General features: G+C 41.9%; 2 protein-coding genes across 2 annotated transcripts; one reads left to right on the forward strand and one right to left on the reverse strand.

Moving 5' to 3' along the window:
• Positions 1-5,455: 5,455 nt before the first annotated feature.
• LOC127800130 (cyclin-D5-1-like) lies at positions 5,456-7,914 on the forward strand. The gene is made up of 5 exons (XM_052334571.1): positions 5,456-6,062; positions 6,143-6,229; positions 6,435-6,726; positions 6,808-6,941; positions 7,027-7,914. Exons 1-5 carry the CDS (start codon positions 5,763-5,765, stop codon positions 7,174-7,176), a joined length of 963 nt encoding a protein of 320 aa, XP_052190531.1. The 5' UTR covers positions 5,456-5,762; the 3' UTR covers positions 7,177-7,914.
• A 3,969-nt stretch (positions 7,915-11,883) lies between these two features.
• LOC127800655 (U-box domain-containing protein 4) lies at positions 11,884-14,611 on the reverse strand. Its single transcript, XM_052335395.1, has 2 exons — positions 13,415-14,611; positions 11,884-12,134 (listed from the first exon to the last, which is right to left on the reverse strand). Exons 1-2 carry the CDS (start codon positions 14,399-14,401, stop codon positions 12,066-12,068), a joined length of 1,056 nt encoding a protein of 351 aa, XP_052191355.1. The 5' UTR covers positions 14,402-14,611; the 3' UTR covers positions 11,884-12,065.
• Between the last annotated feature and the right edge of the window lie 6,867 nt (positions 14,612-21,478).

The following is a 21,478-nucleotide window of genomic DNA, read 5'->3' on the forward strand; positions in this document are numbered from 1 at the left end:
CAGCATCCATCTGCCCGTTCGTACCCCATGATCAGACCCAAGCTTGTATCACTCTCTATATTTAATTATATTTATTTATCGTGATATTTTTAAATATACAATAAATAAATATATAATTTTCAGCTTGCTTATTCAAACCCAAGTTGTTATTTGTTTATTATTCATTGTGACCCTCCTCCCCTAATACCAAGAACATTAAGGTTACATTTGCAAAGGCAATTGTCAAAAAAAATAATATTATTGATATATTTTTGTGTACAATTTAAATTACATAAAAATGTATTAATGATAAAAATATTTCTCATGAGACGCATAAAGGCATGTGAAGACGAGAGTATTTTGATCATAATATCCTTTTATATAATCTAACATATACAAAAATAATGTATATCTAACATGATTCTTACCAAAATCGGAATCCATCCATTGCTGTAGAAAATATTTATTAAAATAGAAACTTTATATTATAACTGCTACATGCATAACTTGTTAATTCATCAATGATGGGCATGCATGTGGACTAAGGTTAATGCAGTCAGTAGTCCATTTCTGAATTGGTTGTTGTAAACAAATAATATTTGTTTGACTGGTCAAACTAAGATGGATTGACCCCAACTGCCAATGTTGACAACTGTAATGGAATGTGGGTTATTATGACAGAATTAATCACTGTACCCAAATATAAAAACATATCAAAATACTTTTTTTAAATAATATTATTCATCTCATGATCGATGTAGTAATTTATGTAAAAGTATTTAATTAAGAAAAATAAAAAACTATTTAATAGATTTTCTTTTTTAAATTTTTATATTATTTAAATAAATATATAATATCAATTAAATGCTTCCGACTACATTAATGTTGATCTTCTCCACTGAAAATAAGTAACTTCACACTTTTTCTTATCTAAAAAATAACATTTTATATATATATACAAAATAAAAAATAAAATATATTTTTTTATGACAAAACAAATCCGTAGCGTAGCAGACCAAAGGTCACCACCTCACCTTTCACCAATCATTAGATTAGGCATGCCAAAGACCCAAATAATTTTATCATAAGTAACTAATCAAACTCTAAAGAGTTACACAAAAAGGACTCAAAACACATGAAATGAAATGTTTAAAAAGCATGTCTAAGCTTCTCCCTGCCATTAAATTAACACAAATTATTAGCGTACCTCTATGCACCAAAAAAAAAAAAAAAAAAAACTACGACTCCTTGAGAGAATTGGAAGATGAAACCTTTTTAATTAACAGTTTAACTCGATCTAATTAAAAAGCTCACCTACCCTGCCATCATAGTTGTTAGCCAAGTTTTTAACTTTGATTTGTTGTAGGTAGTAATGAATGAAGAAATAAATTTTGGAAAGAATAAACACTAAAAAGAATGACACTTTTACCCATACACTTGGCCACTCATTTTATCAATTGTGTCATTGTCCATGTCAAATAAACTCTCTGGTTTCTATTCCCCCCCCCCAAAAAAAAAAAAAAAAACTCTTTTAAGATCCTCCTTTTTTTAAGTTTTCAACTACAGTATGTCGACTGCGGCGACAAATTTCAGTGGGCCTACTGTTGCGGGTTTAATACATTGGGCCCACACTGCCTATAGGCCGCCAACAGGGCCCAAAACTTTCAAACTCAAAAATGATTCTTGAAAAATTGGTAGTTTTTTTTTTTTTTTTTTTGCTTGGTAAAATTGGTAGAAAAAGGTAAATTTTTATTTATAAATTATAAAATATTTCGAAAAATGACCATGGTATTTTATAGTTGTGAGAAATTTTGGTTAGTGTTTCCATTTTCAGCAAATTTATTTATTGAAAAATAGAAAAAAATCTTAACAAAGACACTAGACAATATTCGAAATAGTATTTTATAATTATAAAAAATATAATTGTAATACCCCGGGAGCCCAGAAGAGAATAGTATATATCGAGTATAAGTAAGAAAAGAAACAATACCAGTTGAATACCTTTTGGACTGAATGTTAGTAAAGAACTCCCAAGTTAAGCATGCTTGACTTGGGGTAATTCAGGGATGGGTGACCCCCCCTAGGAAGTTCGTGTAGGCCCATTAGAATAAGTTGTTTCGGTCCTTTCTATCGCTCGATACGAGATGTTACAGGTGGTATCAGAGCTGACCCTTGGCGAAGGCGGTTCGATAAGGACGAGAAGTGACGCCGGGGCTCGATGGCCTATACAAGGAGCGGCTTCTGGAAGGATTCTAGGACGACAGACTCCAAAGGGGAGAAAGTCTGGGACCAGTTGTAAGGTCGCATGACGAGAACGTCATGTGCTCAAGGGGGAGAGAATGTAATACCCCAGGAGCCCAGAAGAGGATAGTATATATTGAGGATAAGTAAGAAATGAAACAACACCAGCTGGATACCTTTTGAGCTGAATGTTGGCAAAGAACTCCCAAGTTAAGCGTGCTTAACCTGGGATAATCCAGGGATGGGTGACCCCCCTGGGAAGGGGCGATGCTGTGATGGATCAGGCCCTCGAAGACCATTCGGCCTATAGGTCTAAGATCGGGTGCCTCTACATTGTGCTGGATTGGGAGCCCAACCTCGTGTCCGCACCCGGCCCGGCCGACGTGTTCGACGTCAGGTCCGGCCACGTCCGGTCCTACGTGGGGTGCCACGTCCGTAGGGACATGATCGGGAGGTTCCGCGTGGTGTGCCGCCAGACCTTCAACTTCGTCGACAGGCCCGTCGGGTCCCGCATCCTGCTGAATCGTTACATTCGGCTCGGTGCCGGGCGATCGTGCCCGACCGTCAGGTTCAGGGACCAGGACGGGGAGGTGTCCGGTCGGTACAACAACTTGCTGGACAATGCGCTCATGGTGTACTTGGTGTGGGACAGCCGCGATGATGGCGGGATTAGTGTTGTAATTAACAGTCGTCTGACGTTTTATGATCAATAAATTGATGGAATTTGTTACATCGTGTCGTTCAATTTTTTGTCTTTTTCCTTAAACCCTAAACCCTTAACGGTTAACAGCCATATGAATGGTGGGATGCGCAACTTTAACAATTAACAACGTTTAACATCCATTATAATAAAACAGACATTAACAATTAACAGGGTTGGGTTACACAGACAGTTCATCCCAACCACATTGCCTAGACTAGATGGGCTTGGTCGTGCTGGCCTTCTGGTTCATCGCTGTTCCTTGCTTGGAGATGAAGTCAAGAGACGCCTGTACTGTGGAGGCTGTCAGGTGGCCCAGCTGCTCCATGGTCAGCTGGATGGTGTCGGAGTGGGCCGAGCCCGCTTCCGATACGGACGGGCCCGGGTCTGTTTGGGCCAGGCCCAGCGAGATTGGTGGGCCTTCTATGGCCCTTAAGTGGCCTGTCACGGAATTCTGCCGTTGTATCTCCGAATGGGCCCAGCCCAGCCCGCTTGTTGCCCTAGCCTTCCTAGATGCCGAGGTCGTCAGGGCCGACGCCGTCCTGCAGAGGATGGGCCCCTTCCTCTCGGCGTACCCGTAGTGCTAGACGTCCACGTCTTCCGCCGTGAACCGGTTCGTGAGGACGGTGATCTCCGGCGGCTGGAACAGGGGCTCCCCAATCAGCTTTGTGGTGGCGAGCTTCAGGTGGGCCTTGATCTTACAGAAGTGGGCCGTGGTCCTAATGTTGGAGTTCTCCAGCTGGTAGGTGGCACTCCAGGGGTACTCCTTCTCCTTCATCGAGGCATAGGAGTTGCCGTAGTACTTGAGGTTCGTGGAGCAGGTGACGGGGAAGACGAACTCCGCCTACTTGGTGTCCTCCCCGGTGACCCGGTTGTCGTGGACGACGATTCGCATCGTCCCGGAGGTGTTGTGCAGGCACTGCAGCCTGTATTGTATGGTGCAGGCATCGATTAGTATCGACAGCTTGCGCAGTTTCTGGAACATTTGATCTGCCATGGAGGGGAAGACCAGCTTGATCGGGCTCGGCATTGACGAGGCCAGGGGCTGTATTGTCGCCGACGAGTGCTCATCGTCGATGTGGTCGTCGATCGGTATCTCCATCGCGTCGTCGCACAACACTCCTGGTTAGGGCCTGGAGTGGGTTTTATCCCAACCGGGGGCGGGTGGGTCCCCGGTACGAGTGGCAGGATCGTAAATAAGGGGGGTGACACCGGTCAGGAGCCCGGGCTTAAAAGTCCCTGTAAGCGGTGTCACCGGTGTCGCTTATATACCTCCCCCGCTAGAGGCCCTTTAATATTACAAGGGCCTCTAGCTTCCTTTTTGTTCACCACGAGGCGTGGCATGATTGGTCCACGTGTCGGCCATTGGTTGGCCGGCGTAAAGCCGCGTTTGAAGTACAGTTCGACGTGGACTTTGCGCAATGGGAACAGTATGAGCACGTGGCCCGTCTGAAAAAGTAGGCTCGTTGGGAGGCGCAGGCGGGCCCCACGCGTACTGGAGAAAGAGGGTGGGTTCTGACAGGGGGGCCACCCGTGAGTCAAAAAGCCTACAGGTTGTCAGGCGCCGGAATCTTTTTGCTTTCACATTTGAAATGGCTGATGTGACAGCTAGGGGGTAGTACGCATGGCCTAGTGTGAATTCGTACCCCCGCGTGTGAACGGCCCACATGTGGCCACGTCAGTTATGGGCTTTAAGTGGGCGGGCTTTAATATAGGCCCTGGTGCTGGGCCGCCTGGTGTTGTTTCCTTCCTTACTTATTCTCGATATATACTATTCTCTTCTGGGCTCTCGGGGTATTGCATTCTCTCCCCCTTGAGCACATGACGTCCTCGTCATGTGACCTTACAACTGGTCCCAGACCTTCTCCCATTTGGAGTCTGTCGTCCTAGAAGCTTGCAAGAAGCCGCTACTTGTACAGGCCATCGAGCCTCGGCGTCACTTCCCGCCCTCATTGGACCACCTTCGCCAAGGGTCAGCTTTGATACCACCTGTAACATCCAGTATCGAGCGACAGGAAGGAACATAACAACTTACCCTGATGGGCCTACACGAACTTCCTAGGGGGGTCACCCGTCCCTGGATTACCCCAGGTTAAGCACGCTTAACTTGGGAGTTCTTTGCCAACATTGAGTCCAAAAGGTATTTAACTGGTGTTGTTTTCTTCCTTACTTATTCTCGATATATACTATTTTTTTCTGGACTTTTGGGGTATTACAATAATTGTTACATAATTTTATATTAATTCCTATAAAAACTTGTTTATAACCAATTTCAAAAAAGGAAAAGAAAAGACTATTATTAATATAATTATTGCTTTATATACCTGTAAACTGCATATATAGGTGAAAATTTTATGCAAAATTATATATATATATATATTACAAGTCTCATATATTATTATACTAAGAAGAAGAAAAAAATTATCCCATATTTTTACTACTATTTTATGCCAAAATAAATAAAAATATTATTTTTCATATTATATGAGAAGAGGGACAAGAGACCAGAGTAAATCCAAAAGAAAATAGCTCCTGCTTTGAAAGGATCATTTCAGCGAAGTCGGCCTATAGTACATCATCCATAACTCCCCCAATTCACCACCACCACCTCCATCGCCACCACCTCCAACTGCCGCCCCTTCTCCCACCAAAAACCCTCCACCCACATTTGCATTATTCAGATTCACTAACATAACCGTTGAATTTTATACACAACAGTAGCCAAATCGGCGCCAAATTTGGTGGGGCCATCTCCATTGCTCTCCCCCTCCCCCATATATATTGAATCGGACAACTAAAACTTCGTTTTTTCTCTCTCCGAATCAAGCATTTTAAGAGTTTGATGCAAACCCTATATTTTGTCTGCTTTGATCTGGTGAGAGAGAAACTGAATAATGCAATGGAGGAATCTCCTTCTCCATCTAGCGGCCTTCTCCATGATGAAACTGCCAGTGAGACCCTCTTGGGCGAAGAACAAGAATTTGATTCGGAAACCCTTTTGGCCACAGAAGAACGGGAGTATATTCAATTCCTACTTGAAAAAGAGGCCGATGCGGGTTTCTCGAGGCACCAAAGTTCGCTGATTGCGAACGATAACTGGACCAAATCTGCTCGTTTAGACGCTATTTGTTGGATTCTCAGAGTTAGTTCCCAAACCCAAATCCAAGTTTTCTCACATTTTTATAGAAAATGACTCAATCTTCTTCGCTCTTAATGGTGCAGACAAGAGCGAGCCGTGGGTTCCAATTCCAAACCGCTTACCTGTCAGTTACTTACTTTGATGGGTTTCTTTCAAAGGAACCTGTTGATGTAAGTTTCCTTTGATTTCTTGCACTTAAAATATCAAATTTCGGATTGATCCTCTGTTCAGTATGTTTTGAGTTCAACTTTTGATGATATCGTAGGTTTATCTTTATTTATCCTATAGGTTTGTCACTTGTACAATTGTCTTTAGAAAAAACGCAATCTTGAAGTTGTTGGAGTGCTTCTCACTGTTGTTTGTAATCACTACCAGAAGCCTTGGGCAATCAGATTGTTGTCAATAGCTTGTCTTTCTCTTGCGGTGAAGATGGAGGAGTCGGGGCGGCCGCGGCTGTCGCAGTTCCTTTTGGAAGAAGGGTATGAATTTAAGAGGAAAATGGTTCAGAGAATGGAGCTTTTCGTGTTGACCAAATTGGATTGGAAGATGAGATTAGTCACCCCTTTTGCTTACATTCATTACTTCATCAAAATGTTCTGCAAAGAGGAGAGTCTACGGAAGAATATGATTCCCAGAACAGCACAGCTGATCTTGGATGCAATGGAAGGTAAGTTCTTGATTTCAGTTCCAATTCTTGGTGAATTGATTGGCATCTAGTTTGCATCATTGATGTTTGATCTTTTGCCAGACGCAAAATTGATGGATCATCGGCCTTCTACTATAGCTGCCGCATCCACATTGCTGGCGTTGGATCAAAAGTCAACAAGAAATGCTTTGGAGATGAAGGTCAATGCTGTGAATCCAACAGGATTCCTTCATATTGTGAGCCTTTACCGATAATTTTCCTCTTCAGATTTTTGTAAGCAATTTATATATGTTCTGAATGGATGACTTATGCGTTCTACAGGAGGATGTAGTCTCTTGCTATAATCGAATCCTAGAGATAGACAAGGAGACAGCAACAGCAGAACCAAATTATAGAGGGGCTGAAGCTTTTGAAAATTCTTCCGTTAGTAATGGTTCTAGCAGGAAAAGAAAATCACCGTCGGTGACATGATATCAGTGAATTGTTGGGTGATTATTGGCCCCATAATGGTCTAAAAAATCACCAGTTGGGTGTGTGATTTTGTAGTCGATTGGTGGTGTCACGAGCATGTAAAGAAAGGAGGGGGGCAAAGGGTAATAAAAGCAATGCTTTGGGGTACATGGAAGCTTACTGTTATTTGTTTGAGGTCCAAAGCAAAGCTGACAAAGTGGGGGACTTGAAAGCTGCTTTGTACTCAAACAGCGATTCTCAGTTTTGTTCAACCTGTTACTTCACTTTTTTTTTTCTTTCCATCTTTTTGGTGTCAAATATACCCTTTGCAACGCCAACTTTTGATGATGGGTGTGCTTGGGTCGGGATGCTTTCTTTTTTGCATTTGAAAAAGCCTGGGGAAAACCCTAACAGGGCAGGGGCTCCATTTTTTGTTTTCATGTTTTAGTGATGTCTTTTTAGAGAATGGCCACGCCATGCTCTATTCCTTTGTTGTGTAGCTTTTGTTGGTCTTGTATTGAGGGCTCATGAAACCAAGACATTTCTTGGAATTGATACGTTTGCTGCTTTGGACCATCAGCTGGTCTCCAGCATTATCATCATCAGCTAATGATTTTGTTAGTTTTCCAACCCGATCTTTTTCCAAGAGCACTGCAAAAGATAATGTTGTAAATAAAAATAATGTTCGAATTTAGAATTGATGTGGTCAAAACGTAAAAGATAATCTGATATGATCCTGGCATGGTTACAGAGTGTGCCTAGTCCTCTTTTTTTTTTTTTTTTTATCTGGGACCAATTGGGAACAATTGGCAATAGCAGAGATGAAGAATTGCAGTATGGTCAAAACCATGGCAGCAAAGACTTGGAGGGTTACAGCATATGACCATCTGCCCCTTCCGATGCAGGCAAGGACAAGGACACGGGTTTATTATTATTGACTTGGCAGAAGCAAAATCTGTTTTTTTCTTAGATTTTCTTAGATGTTCTCTCTTGCGCGGCCCAGGAGGTCTCTCGCTGGCCCCACATATGAGAAGAGAAGGTTAATCACGAAATTCAAGGGTTAATGATCAAATATGGGAGTTTCCACCGACTATATAGTAGATACAGTTTACCCATCTTCAAGATGTGTTGCCCTCAACCGATAAGCTATGCCCACTGTAGCAAAATGTGTTGTTTTCTTCCCCAGTGTTTGGTTGGTCGATACTATTCCCATGTCTACGTCTCTGTGAAAATGTATTGTACTTGTTCACCCATGCTTTGCACTAAAAATAAAGGTTTGCTGAGTGATGTTTCTTTTTGGTTTTGATTAGCGTCTTGTTGATATTTCCTTTTCCTTAGTTTTCACTTTTCAGATTTATTGGAATTGAAAATGAAAAATTGATTGACTTGACTTGACTTGTCAAAAGAGTCGTCTCTTCTCCCTGAATAACAGAGAAAAATACAAAAACCCAGCATAGATTACAATTAAATATGTTATGTTTTTAAATAAAAATAAAATTTAAAACTATATAAGACTCCACAAAAACATACTGAAAAATAAAACTAAAATCTTTATAAAATGACTTTAAACTAGTAAAGATTGTAGACATTAAAGAAGGAGAGGTTTAGAACTGAGTGAATTTTAAAACAAATGTACTCTCCATTAATAGTTGAATGGTAGTCTATGCACAAGAAGTAGGGATGTTAAACTGTACGCGACCATCTTAATTTGGCATGATCATTGGCATTTATAACATTAATTTTGATATCAACTTCTCTAGAAGTTAGTACACAACTAATTTACAATCAATTTGTAGTTAGTAGGTGACTAAAAAAATAAATTGATTCAAATATACAAAATATATTAATTTTAATTTTAAAGTAAAAGTTTTTTTAAATTATAATATAAAAATAATAAAACAAAACGAGTTTATATGGAAGACTGAGGAGTGAATGAAAAGTGTGATTTGTCAACTAGGACTTTCAGTATTGGGCCGGGCTGAGGACAGTATTGGGCTAGGTATCCAGTTGAGCCTACTTACAAGTATTAACAATAATAAAGATTCAGCCCGATCAGTTGAACTTATTTTCACCACTCAAACTCAAATTAAAGTCACAAAACGAACATACATAATATTAAGTCCAATTGTCACCAACTGTTTACTGAAAGCCAAAAAGAAAAATAGTTTCAAATTTTGGATTGATTGTAATACAGTAGGACCTAATAATAAAAATTCTATAGAAAAATAATATGATTTATTAATTATCTTAAACCAGGAAGGAAAATATCTGCTAAGGCGGCTCATAATTAATTGTAAAAAATATCAAGACCACACCCATGAATGATGATGGTTTCTGTGTTACATAAATTACTTCATGCACATTCTTTGAAATTATGACTTATGAAAGAAAAAGAAACTGAAAGAAATATTTTTCTTTTTTATTTCCTTCCTATTTAAAAGCCCATTTTTCCTTCTGACCCACTAATTAGCAACAAAATATGTTAAAACTGGCCCATTCTTCCTGGGCTTGGGCTTGGGCCAGGCTGCGAGATTCAGCCTCTTCCCACTGCCTACTATAATTATCAAATCCCCCCCACCCAAATTTTTGCAATAATTTTCAACGTCCAATTTATAATTTTTCTAATTATCAAGCTCTCGTATTGCAGTTAGTTCATTTCATTCAATGTTAGAAAAAAAAATAATCTTATTTATTATGTACTTGAAATCTAAATTCATTTAATCATTTAAAAGAAATTTAAATATCTAAATTAAGAGGAGTGATTTTTCTATGGGAAACCAGAGTGAAAATTAGTAGTTATTTAAAGGAAATATTAGATTTACTGAATATTTCATTAAAAATACAAATTTGTTCCACTTAATGGTAAAAAAATTTCTCTATTAATCTTATATTAATAATTATCGTTGAATTTGAATATTAAAATTAACTCAATTAAAAAGCAAGTATTTCACCTAATCAATTTTCTTGTTTGACTTAATTATTAGGGTTTTTCAATTCTATCCCTCTAGGGCAAGTGATTTGAATAAAGTGTATTTATTATATATTTTTTACATTTAAAATATTTTTATTAATTTATAATAAACTTATCTTATCCTTACATACATCACAACTAATAAGATAAGAGTGTCAGGATATATCTATTAGTATTATTATCATCATTATATGGTAACAGAAAATCTTAATTATTATTTTTACTATTGTTTTCTGGAATCAGTGGATAGTGATTGGTTGGCGGGTGATGGTGGGCAGATGACCCGGTCAACCCGGACCCCGATGACGCACGCGACCACCCAAACTCAACTTCCCATAGCCATCTCAAAATATTCCAAATCAAATCGTATTCAAAGTTCATACAAAGTGGCCATCAATTTTCGTCCATAAAAACTGGGATTTCTGATTTTGCAATTGATGTCACCACAAGAAATTGACTTCTCTATCCCCATAAGCTAAAGTGAGTAACGCAGTGCTGCTTCATTACAAAATCTTATAATTTTCCTAATCTTAAAAAACAAAATTGTTGTGATTTTATTACTTTGAAAATCTCAAACTGGGATTTTATTTTTGGGCATTGGATTTGGACGAAATGGTGATGTAAATAAAAAGATAGAGAAGAGCAGATGATAAGTACATTTATGGAGTGGAGGCATCAAAGGAAAAAAGAGTGGACGAATCAGAAAGCGGATGTGGTGAATTTTAGTATTTAGTAGTTAATATTTATTAGATTAAACACGTTAATGAATTTCTAAATTTAATAAATAATTGAATCACCATCCGTCATGAAATGCAATTATTAGATCACAATAAAATAACAGTGGCTGCTTGGATGAGTAGTAGGGTGTGTAATCGATTCATCAGCTACTCTAGAGATTGGTGGGGAGGCTTTCCAAAAGTTGATCAGCCCATTGCATACCTAACAAACATCATATTCTTATAGATTTCTTTTAAAAAGACAGACCTTGTGTACCCAATCATGTAACCACAAATATAATAATAATAATAATTTTGAACAAAGTATTATTATTGAATTAAATCGTCCATTCCATGATTCTGTACAAATTTTCTAACTTTTTTTTACTTTTTGGCTTTTGGGAGGCCACGTCTGCCCTTTATATGTGAGTGAATATATATATATATATATATATATATATATATAGAAACGGGGCTTAAAGGCTCATTAGGGGAACGATAGGCCGACATTTGGGATAACTTGCGTTCAACCTTTTGTGTGGAGACTGGAGAGATCAGAGATATAGAAATGGAAGCCTGCCTTCCGGACTACTTTGTATTCATTCACTTTGTCCAAAAGCAAAGCATAAACTAACAGCAGCCACACTTCCGTAGGCCCACCAGGCCACCACACAACAACCACTTTGCTTTCTCTTCCGATAATTTATGCATGTTCTTACCCCTTGGGTGGTGGCAGTGATTACTTTATGTTTTTTTTTTATTATTATTATTTTCGGCATGCTGTTGTTATTCTTCACATACACGATGATCTATCATTTCCAAACAGTATCTACCTTTTAACTACTAAATTTATCCTGAAACGATAATATGGTGCTTTTCATGAATATATATTTTAGGAATTTTGAACCGCTAAAACGAAAGAATTTCTCAAGCAAATAACACGGAACGGAAGGCGTTGCGATGCTGCTGAAACAGACCGGTAAACAGTTTTTTTTTTTTTTTTTTTTTCAAAACCCAAAATTTCCAACTTAAAAACCAAAATCCAAAACGACAACCTAATCATATCCGAAACCAAGCGCAAATCCGTTGTGGGCAATTTACAATCTCCTTTGAAATAGTAACACCTATTTACAGTTTTCTTTGTTTCCATTTTTTTCCTGTTTTCCCTTTTCTTTTGGGAGCGTTCGATTTGCCTGATTACATTGGGCATGTTCTCCGGGAGCTCAAACCGAGGTGCTGCTGGCAGGGTCGCCGGATCTTGGTCGCCGGAGGAGTTTAATCAGCGTCTCCGCCTGTCCATATTTTTCAGACGCCACGAGTGGCAAAAATTAGTACCCGCAATCAGACTCAGATGTAACGAAACAAAAGCAAATAGATGGAAGAAAAGAGAAACATTTACCTAAGACGGGAACATGCCAAGTCTAAACAAGTAAACAACAACGACAACATGCCATAACAACTCTATCATACAATTGTTGACTTTTACCATTCCATTCATTTTTTCTCCCAAAAAATTCCTAATTTCATTCCTAAGATTATGGGAAGGTGAGCATACAAACAAGGGAAAAGATAATTCTGCAGTCACGACTCAGAAAACGACAACTCAGCAATGAAACAAAGGCCGAAAAATAAACCCCGAAAAAAGTCAGAAGGCACATCCAAATAAACTGCCAAAAATAAAATAAACACACCGCTGGTCTAAAACAGACAATTTAAAAGTTTTGGGTGTGTCTACTCTAGTTTTCGTCTACCAACGATGCTAATTGCACAGTTAACTAAAGAGAGTTTTCGCTAAGAAAATGTGAACTCGGTGTTAAGAGACCTTAGATGGGCACTGGGCAGAGCCAACTAGAGGACTTTTTTACCATCTTGTATTATGTCGCATTCTCGAGCCTCGACCTAACAGATATAATTTTCATGGTATCTGAACTATGTACTAATCAAAAAATAGAACGTTCAGATTTCCTAAATTATTAAAATATATAAAACATACCCATTACATGACTTGCAGTGTGATGCGTTTATTATAAAATAAAAGATTCCTAGCTAGTGCTTGATATCCATACATACATACATACATACATATATATAAAGGGATCTCAAGATCTAAAAACCTAAAATAGTAGATAGCTCAATCATACTCTTACCAGTTACCAGACCCCGTCGGTGAATGTTTGAACGGTTGCAAACATGTTCCAAGGCTTTGCAAATAGCTGAGTTATACCTCAAAACTAATAATAAAAAGGTTCTGTTCATAAATATTTTAAACAGAAAATATATACAATGGGAAAAATTAAAATTTTACTTAAAATTGAATTCAACAAAACATTTTCTTTTTTATTGTACGGCACAAGAAAGGTGAAATTACCAAAGAGGGGTGGGTGAACTTAATACCCCCAAAAAATAAAACTAAAATTTTTAGGACTTCTCAGATGACATGGATAAATGGTGGCCATGGAATAACTTGTACATTGTGAAAAATCCGGACCTACGTTCAAAGAATTTTGGCGATTCTATGATTGGCAAGGCAGCAGTAAAACCAGACCAAATGAAGGCGGAGTGAGTAATTTACCTTGTGCTTGGAACGGCTGGTGCCGGATTGTGACAATGCAACCAGAGGAGGGATCGCTCCTTCGCGGGCCACCATAGTACGGAACGCCACGCTATCCTCGCAAATCTGTAACAGTATCCCCACCGCGATCTCCTTCTGCCTCTGGGACCCAACCTCCACGATCTCCACCAGCACCGGTATGCCGCCTTCCTCCACCACCGCCGTCTTTGCTTCCGGCACCGACACCAACACGCTCAGCACAAACGCCGATTTGTCCACCATGTTTGACTCGAAATCGGCCATTAGTTCCACCAGAGGCTTCATGATCCCCGATTGGACGGCTCTGATCTTGTTCTCTTTCACAGAGCATAGCGAGTACAGAGCCGTCGATGCGTCCTTTTTCCCGCGGAAATTGCCGCTCCCGAGAAGGTTCACGAGGAGCGGAATCGCTCCTGACCGTCCGATTGCGATCTTGCTCTCTTCGATTTGCGATAGACGAAGTAGCGCACAAGCGGCGTTCTCCTTCGCCGTCGATGTGCCGATCTTCAGAGCTCTGACGAGTGGTTTGATCGCTCCGGAGGAGGCTATGAGCTCTTTGTTCTCGTCGCAGAGAGAGAGGTTCAGGATCGCCGTGACGCCGTTCTCTTGGAGCTGAGGATCCGACGAGGAGATGAGCGAAATCAACGGCTTGATCGCTCCGGCTCGTGCTATCTTGATGCGATTCTCCTGCTTGTTCTTCGCGAGGAGCCTGATCTCCATCGCCGCCTGCTTTTGGTCGTCAATCGAACAGGATTCCAGGTCAGAGACCAGCTGGCGGATCAGGTCATCCGAGTTTTCCGAAGCGCAAGCTAGCAAAAGCCGACGGCTCTGCGACGATACCGTCGGAAACTCTCCGGAACGGTCGCTATTGCAGTCACTGAAGGCCGAAGAAGAAGAATCGTCGTTGATGCTCAAATCAGCCAAGTTTCGCCCCATGTACATGTAGTCCGCCTGCACGTCTGTCTCCATCCCCGAAAAATATTCTCAGCAGCGAATAAACAGTTGATCTCCGGTTATTCGGAAACTGGAAAATATTTGTATCTCCGGTGGTCGGGAAAGTGTAAAGTACAGAGTTAAGGAGCGCTGCAACGACCCCGTTTCAATCCTCTTAGGCCCGAGCGCTCTATGGGGACAGAGAATTTAGGCGTAAATTTATTAACGGAGACAAGGGAGAGGGGAGAGGGGAGATGGAGAGAGAGGGAGAGGTGGCACGTGGAGAGACCGCACGAATCACGATAACGGGAGCACGTGCAAAAGGTTGTCTTTGAACGCGGGCATGACAGGTCGCTAGTTGATATCGGGGGGGCTGCAATCCAGTACGCGCTGCTTCATAAGTGTGTATGTATATTTAATTTAATTAATTATAGTAACACATAAAGGTTGGATATGTTCCACGCGTAGACAATACACGGCTACAGAGACACTCAGTCTCCCCAACTTTTCTTGGGTTTAACCATTTTGTTCCCTTAATTTGAGAGAATCCCTCTTAACTTTCAATTTGAGGTTATTAAATATTTTAAAATTTAAAATCACATACAAGACTCTACGTGTATGGTGGCACGCGCATTTATTTAGTATTAAATTTTTATATTAATATGATATATATTAATAAATTATAATTATTATTTTAGTATTAATATAATACAAATATAATGATGTCTAATAAAATTTTATATATTCATGAATTATATACTTTTTAAAAAAAATTTATATTAATATAATATATATGTTAATATCTAAATAATAATTTTTTATCATTAAATATTGATAAATTATATACAATTATCTATTAAAAATTTATATTAATAAAACATAGTGAACAGTATTATTATATATATATATACAGTGTTGCTCAGGGGCAGATGCTGCCGACGATGGAGACAGCGGGCAATGGAGGAATTGAACGACGTGGACGATGTCGGCGGCGAACGAAGCTGATGTCCAACGCAGGGATGGATTTGGAACAAAATATATATCTATATGTATATATATATATATGAAGCTGTATGTATATATAATATATTTAGGAAACTGATGTATATATATTATGTATATATCTGTATGTATATATATATCTATACGTATACAGACGGAGGATGCGACAACAACAATTGGAGGTTGTGGTGGATCTTGGTGAAATAGATGAGATTGAATCAGGGAAGAACAAAGAAGGGATTGAATGGGAGAAGAACTGATGGAGGAAGCAAAATCAAAGAAGAAGTCAAGCCGCCGCAATTGAAGAAGCAGGGACACTAACAGCAAAGAGGGGCGATGACCAGAGGCGAACGATTGGAAGCGTAAAAGAGCGAAAAAGGCGGCGACCGCAACGGAGACAGTGGCAGTAGCAAGGGAGAGAGAGAAAAAGAGTGAGACCCATTTATTGCTCACTCTCCTCAACCTAGCGTGACTTCACGCGTAGTGCTGAGAGGGTTGATGAGTCTTTAAATTCATAGGTGAAAGGACTGGATATGTCTTTAGTCGACAATAGAGATTCACCTGTTTAAATGAATCAGGATAATAATTATCTTGGGAAGGGAATGATAAAAAAAATAAAAACTTATATATATATATTGTTGACACATATTCTTGTAACATTCTGTATCGAGTGACAGGAAGATCTAGAACAACTTACCTTAATGAGCCTATGCAAACTTTTCAGGGGTCACCTATCATTAGATTGTCCCAGGTCAAGCACGCTTAATTTGGAAGTTCTTTGCCTACATTCAGCCCAAAAGATATCCAGTTGGTATTGTTTTCTTCCTTACTTATTCTCGATATATACTATCCTCATCTTGGGCTCTTGGGGTATTACACACATCGTGTTATCATGGGTCCACAATCACGGGTTAGCTCATAACTATCGCCCTTCGACGACTAAGAGTCCCGCTGCACTTATGAGCCTCTCACTCACTATTTGGACAATTGCCCTCTGGGTGACCGAGGTGGAATCCACATATATATACACTTATTACAAGTATATATATTCAATTTTTTTTTTTATCCCAATTTATAATTAACCTAGAGTGGAGTCAACAGATTAAAGTTCAGCTAACGAAATTTCAATTTAAAGCTAAACCGTTGCCCACAATAATTGAATCAAAACCAAACTAGTGATATTATTTTGTCCTTGTTTTTTTTTTATTTTTTATTTTGGTTTTAGTACCACAAACTACCTTTACATCCAACAAAATTATTATGATGTTATTTCTCAAAATTTGGGTGTTATTTTAACATGATTTTTATCTATTTATTTAGGGTAATGCAACATTACTATTGTAATAAGTGCATTTTATTTTACTAATTAATTAAATATTTTCATAATACAATATATTTATCAAATTTTGTAGATACTTAAAAACAATATGCACCGACTATACCTCTTTTTTTAAGTATTGTTGTTGAAGTAACCGTCGACGTTCAATTTCAGCTGATCATGATTCGTTTTTGGGCCATGGTGAGTAAGTCTAAAATGCCAAGAAGAGGAAAACAAAAGGTTCCAGAGATGAGTCAACACAAGAATTTTTATGTGGTTCGGCCAGAACGATACCTACTCCACGACCGCACTCTGATTATTCTCTCAGAATAGCGGTGTCTGATTATTCTCTCTGTTCCTGCCCCTCATGATATCTCTGATTCTTCTTTATACTGAGGGGCCTTTACAATTTAGACAACATATAGAAATATAATGATTACATAACGGGAGACAAACAACCCTTATTGTCTACACAAAATCGGGAGTGGGATCCCCATTACGAGGAGCCTAGGCAGTTACAGATAAAGTAAATAGACCACATCTCTGACTTCTCAGCAGTTTTACCACTTATGCGAGCTGGTGGTTTTAGGCCGACGACCTGGGCGGTCCAGCGAACTGAGGGTTTTGCTGAGAGCTCGTCAGACGATCGTTGAGAGCTCGCTAGGGCCTTTACTAGGAGCTCGCAGAATGCTTGCTTTATGAGCTTTGGATTTCGGTGGTTTATGGGCTTTCTTTGACGAGGTCGCCTATGCCACCTGGGTTTTGGGCGATTGGGCCGGCTTATTGGATTGAGCCTGGCCCATAAGGAGTGATATGGGAATAGCGTGTAACACAAGCCCCCCAGCTCGCAGTGCGATCTTCGCACTGGGAGCTGATGTGTACCAGCTGTTAACCCACCTTTCCGACTTCTACCCAATTACTTTAAATCTCGTCGTTCCATGCAACACGCCTTGTCTGCAGCGCATTTAGTGTGCACGTTCCCCCATTACTGCACATGATTACGCCTGTGGACCCACAAGATGTCGTGCGGCCGCTGGATGTAGGGCATGCGGTAAGTCATTTTTTTGATCTGACGGCTGGGATCGATTGGGTCATTAGTATAAATAGTAGGGGGTGTCCCCTCTTTCCCTCTTTCATGCCATTTTGAAATCTATTCTAGCTTTTGCCTTCTTGCTTTTGCCTTCTTCTCTCGAGGCTTCCATTGTTGCTATGCTTTCAAACGCCCACAGTTACCGTCCGATGCTTGATACGAGTCTACATACAGATGTCAGGCTTGGCGTTTGGTAAGTTTGGTATGACTTCCTTCACTTTTCTTCTTTTTCTTTTCGTGAGGCCGTCCATCGTCGGTGGTTTCTCTAGTATTGTCGATTTCGTCGGTGTCACTTTCATTTTCTGGGGAAACGACACGATTCGATTGGTTCGGCATTTACTGAGCTTTCGGGCATAATGACCCTAGGATTAGTTTCCTATGGAATACCGAGCTCGCGGTTGCAGCCTCCGCCTTAGGAGGCACCCTGTTGCAAAGCACTAGGCCTGAAAGATTAGGGGATGTTTTTAGGGTTTTTCTAGTTCCTTGAGGTCTGGTTCACGACTTGTGACCTGGCTGTTCTTCTTTTTCCCTTGTAGATGTCCGACCATATCAACGAGAATTCAGGTCAAAAGCGCTGCAACCATGTCGTAGGAGAAAACGATACTTCGAACTCCAAAGATTGCCTCGTGATGGAGGGTCAAAACTTTGAGGGTACGAGCTCGCGATCTAAGGAGGTCGTTGACCTGACCTCTTTAGAAGCCGACCTGGAGGTTCAGGATTAGGTCGCTGAAAGGAGTACCAGGTGCGCGATCTTCAAAAGATTCCCATCCAAAGCCAAACCTCACGAGGTGGTGGCTTGTACTCGGGAGTTTCGTCTCCCCAGGAGCTACCGGGTATACATCCCCGCTTCAAGCTCCCACACAGCCTATCCACCATCTAACTTTATAGCCATTAGCCCCCAGCACCTTGAGTCTGGCCTTAGGTTCCCCGTAACTCCATACCTCATTGTCCTTCTGAACGACGTTAAGCTTGCCACCTTCCAATTGATACCAAATTCGTATGCCCAACTCACCTCTTTGGCTATCTTATTCCTCAAAAATAGACTTCCTCTTCCCTTGCCAAAAATGCCAAGGACGGGTTATATTACCTAACAGCTCGTCTTTCCCCGTATAAGGCCGCCCTTCCACAGGGTAAAGCGAAAGGGAAGTCCAACGTGGGCGATTACAAGTCCAGTTGGTTCTTTGTGTCTTGCCCTTCGCTTTCCCTTCTCAGAAACTATAGCTTCACACTGACCCCAGGTAAGAGAATATCAGTTTGCGTGGGTTCTTCCTCCTTCTTTACGTACGTAATTTGACTTGCTCATTCCTTGATGCAAATTTTGGGGGCAAGAAGCCAATTTTATCGGCCGAGGAGACCGACATCCTCAACGAGCTTGTGGCTGCGGGGTCGAGTTCAGAGATTCTCGAGCTTTCTGACGAGCTTTTCCGGGAAAACGAGCTTGCCTCTCCTCTTGGCGTTGAGATCATCGAGGGAGATCACATCAGGGACTTGGGTGTGGAGATCTTCCCGTCTGCCTTCCAAGTCGCAGAGCCGAGCAGCACAAGAGTGGAAGCCGATCAGGGTGGAAATATGGTTAACCTCGACCTCCTCCAACCGAAGCGATCTAAGGTGAGATCAAGGGCTACCTCATCTACAACCCTGAGCTCTAGCTCGCGGGGAGGTAGGTTGGAACAGTTATAGCCGCAACCGCGTCCCCAGCAACAATAACAGCAGACTCAGTAGCCGTAGAGTCATCAGCAAGAGCAGCGGCAAAGAGCTCTACCCCATCATCCGCAACAGCAAACGCACCCCCATCAGCAACCAAGGCATCGGGTCTCTGCCTCTCGCAACCATGGTTTGAGTAGAGCCCGTGGGAAGGAGGTCGCGACGGAGGTTCAAGATGCTCCTACTGCGGGTTCGAAGAGGAGGCCTAACCAGCAGCAGCAAAGGGAGGATATCAGGGCCAAACAGGCTAGGGTCCCTGGGAAGGAGCCAGCCTTGGAGGCCTTGCCAGGAGGGGTTTATGTTGGCCCCTTCCTGGACTCCATGCCCGACTTCTTGGGTGCGAACTCGAAGCCCCCCGACGACTCAAAACTAAAGGGGATCCCTTTCTGCGAGTTCATGGCCCGTCATGGCCTGGTGGTAAGTCAGAATTTTACCTTGGTTCTGTTATATGTATTTCCCGCATCACCCCGCATGGGCCAGACTCGGTCCGATAGACCGGCCCAATCACCCAAGGCCAAGAAGGCCCGGACGACCTCGTCAAGGAAGGTCCAGCCTCCACCAAAGATCCGGAACTCGTAAAGCGAGCATATGGCGAGCTCCCGGTAATCCCCCAACGAGCTCGGAGCAATCGACTAACGAGCTCCGGAAATATCCTCCAGATCGCTGGCCCATCCAGGTCGTTGGCCTAAAACCTCCAGCTCGCATGAGCGGCAAAGCTGCTGAGAAGTCAGAGGTAGGGTCCGATCACTTTATCTGTAACAGCCCATGCCCCTCGTAATGAGGATCCCACTCCCGGTCTTGCGAAGGCGGTAAGAACTGTTTGTCCCCCATTATACAAACACTGTATTTTTATATATTATCTAAATTGTAAAAGCCCCTCAAGATAAATGAGAATCAAAGAGACCATGAGGGGCAAGGAGGACAAGAAAAATAATAATCAGATACCGCCACTCTGGGAGAAGAATCAGAGGGCGGCCGTGGACTAGGCATCGTTCTGGCCGAACCACGTAAAAGATTCTGGTGTACACGCTTGGAATTTTGGGGGGGGGGGAGGGGTTTTCTTCCTTCCTTCTCGGTATTTTTGGATTGACTCACCGCGGCCCAAAACGAATCACGGTCGGCCGAAATCAAACGTCGACATTTTGGCGCTAGAGGAAGGGGCCGCTCTGATCAATAGCCATGGCTAGAGGAAGGAATACTAGAAGTTCCGAGGCGGCGGTCGACCCACCTGAAAATCACCACGACCGACCATGAGACTTACCACCAAATGGAGGACCCGTTGCCCCGACAGCCGATACTCTTTTGCCGTCGCCCGCCGGAGACGCTCCCGGCATACCACCACGGGTCCCTGTCCAGCCTACTGTCCAGCCTACTGTCCAAATCACTGGGACAGGGACGATCCGGGACTGGCAGCAGCGCCAGGAAGCATTGGAGAATACGGTAATGCAACTCGCTGACGCGGTCAGAATTCTGGCCCAAGCTCAAGCACGGGCTGTCCACGACCCACCGGCGTTGCCTCGCAGGGTCCGCCAACTGCGGGAGGAGAGACACCCACCCGCGGAAGAAGATATCGGGGATAACTATCCGTCCCCAATTCACCGCTCCCCAGTCCGAGAAAGAAGCAGGCGATCGTAAGCCCAGCAATCAGTAGGACCGGACTCAACTGTGGAAGAGCTGTATCAAAGGGTGCGACAGTTGGAAGAACGGCAAGGAGTCCGCAGCCAGAATAATGGCCGCGGGGATAGGACGCCGTTCGCCAGAGAGATTGAGCTCGAACCCCTGCCCCGGAGGTTTAAGGTCCCGAGCATGCCACAATATAATGGGGACAACGACCCCTATGATTACCTGGATGCGTACAACGTGCAAATGGATCTACAGACAACCAGCTCGCTGGCTAAATGTCGCGCCTTCCCAGCAATCTTAGGAGACATCCCCCGAGCTTGGTTCAGGAGCCTTCCGCCTCGTAGCATCAACAGCTGGGAAGAGTGCCAACAGAGGT

This window comes from Diospyros lotus, chromosome 4 (genome assembly GCF_014633365.1).
Source record: "Diospyros lotus cultivar Yz01 chromosome 4, ASM1463336v1, whole genome shotgun sequence".
NCBI classification, from domain to species: Eukaryota; Viridiplantae; Streptophyta; class Magnoliopsida; order Ericales; family Ebenaceae; genus Diospyros; species Diospyros lotus.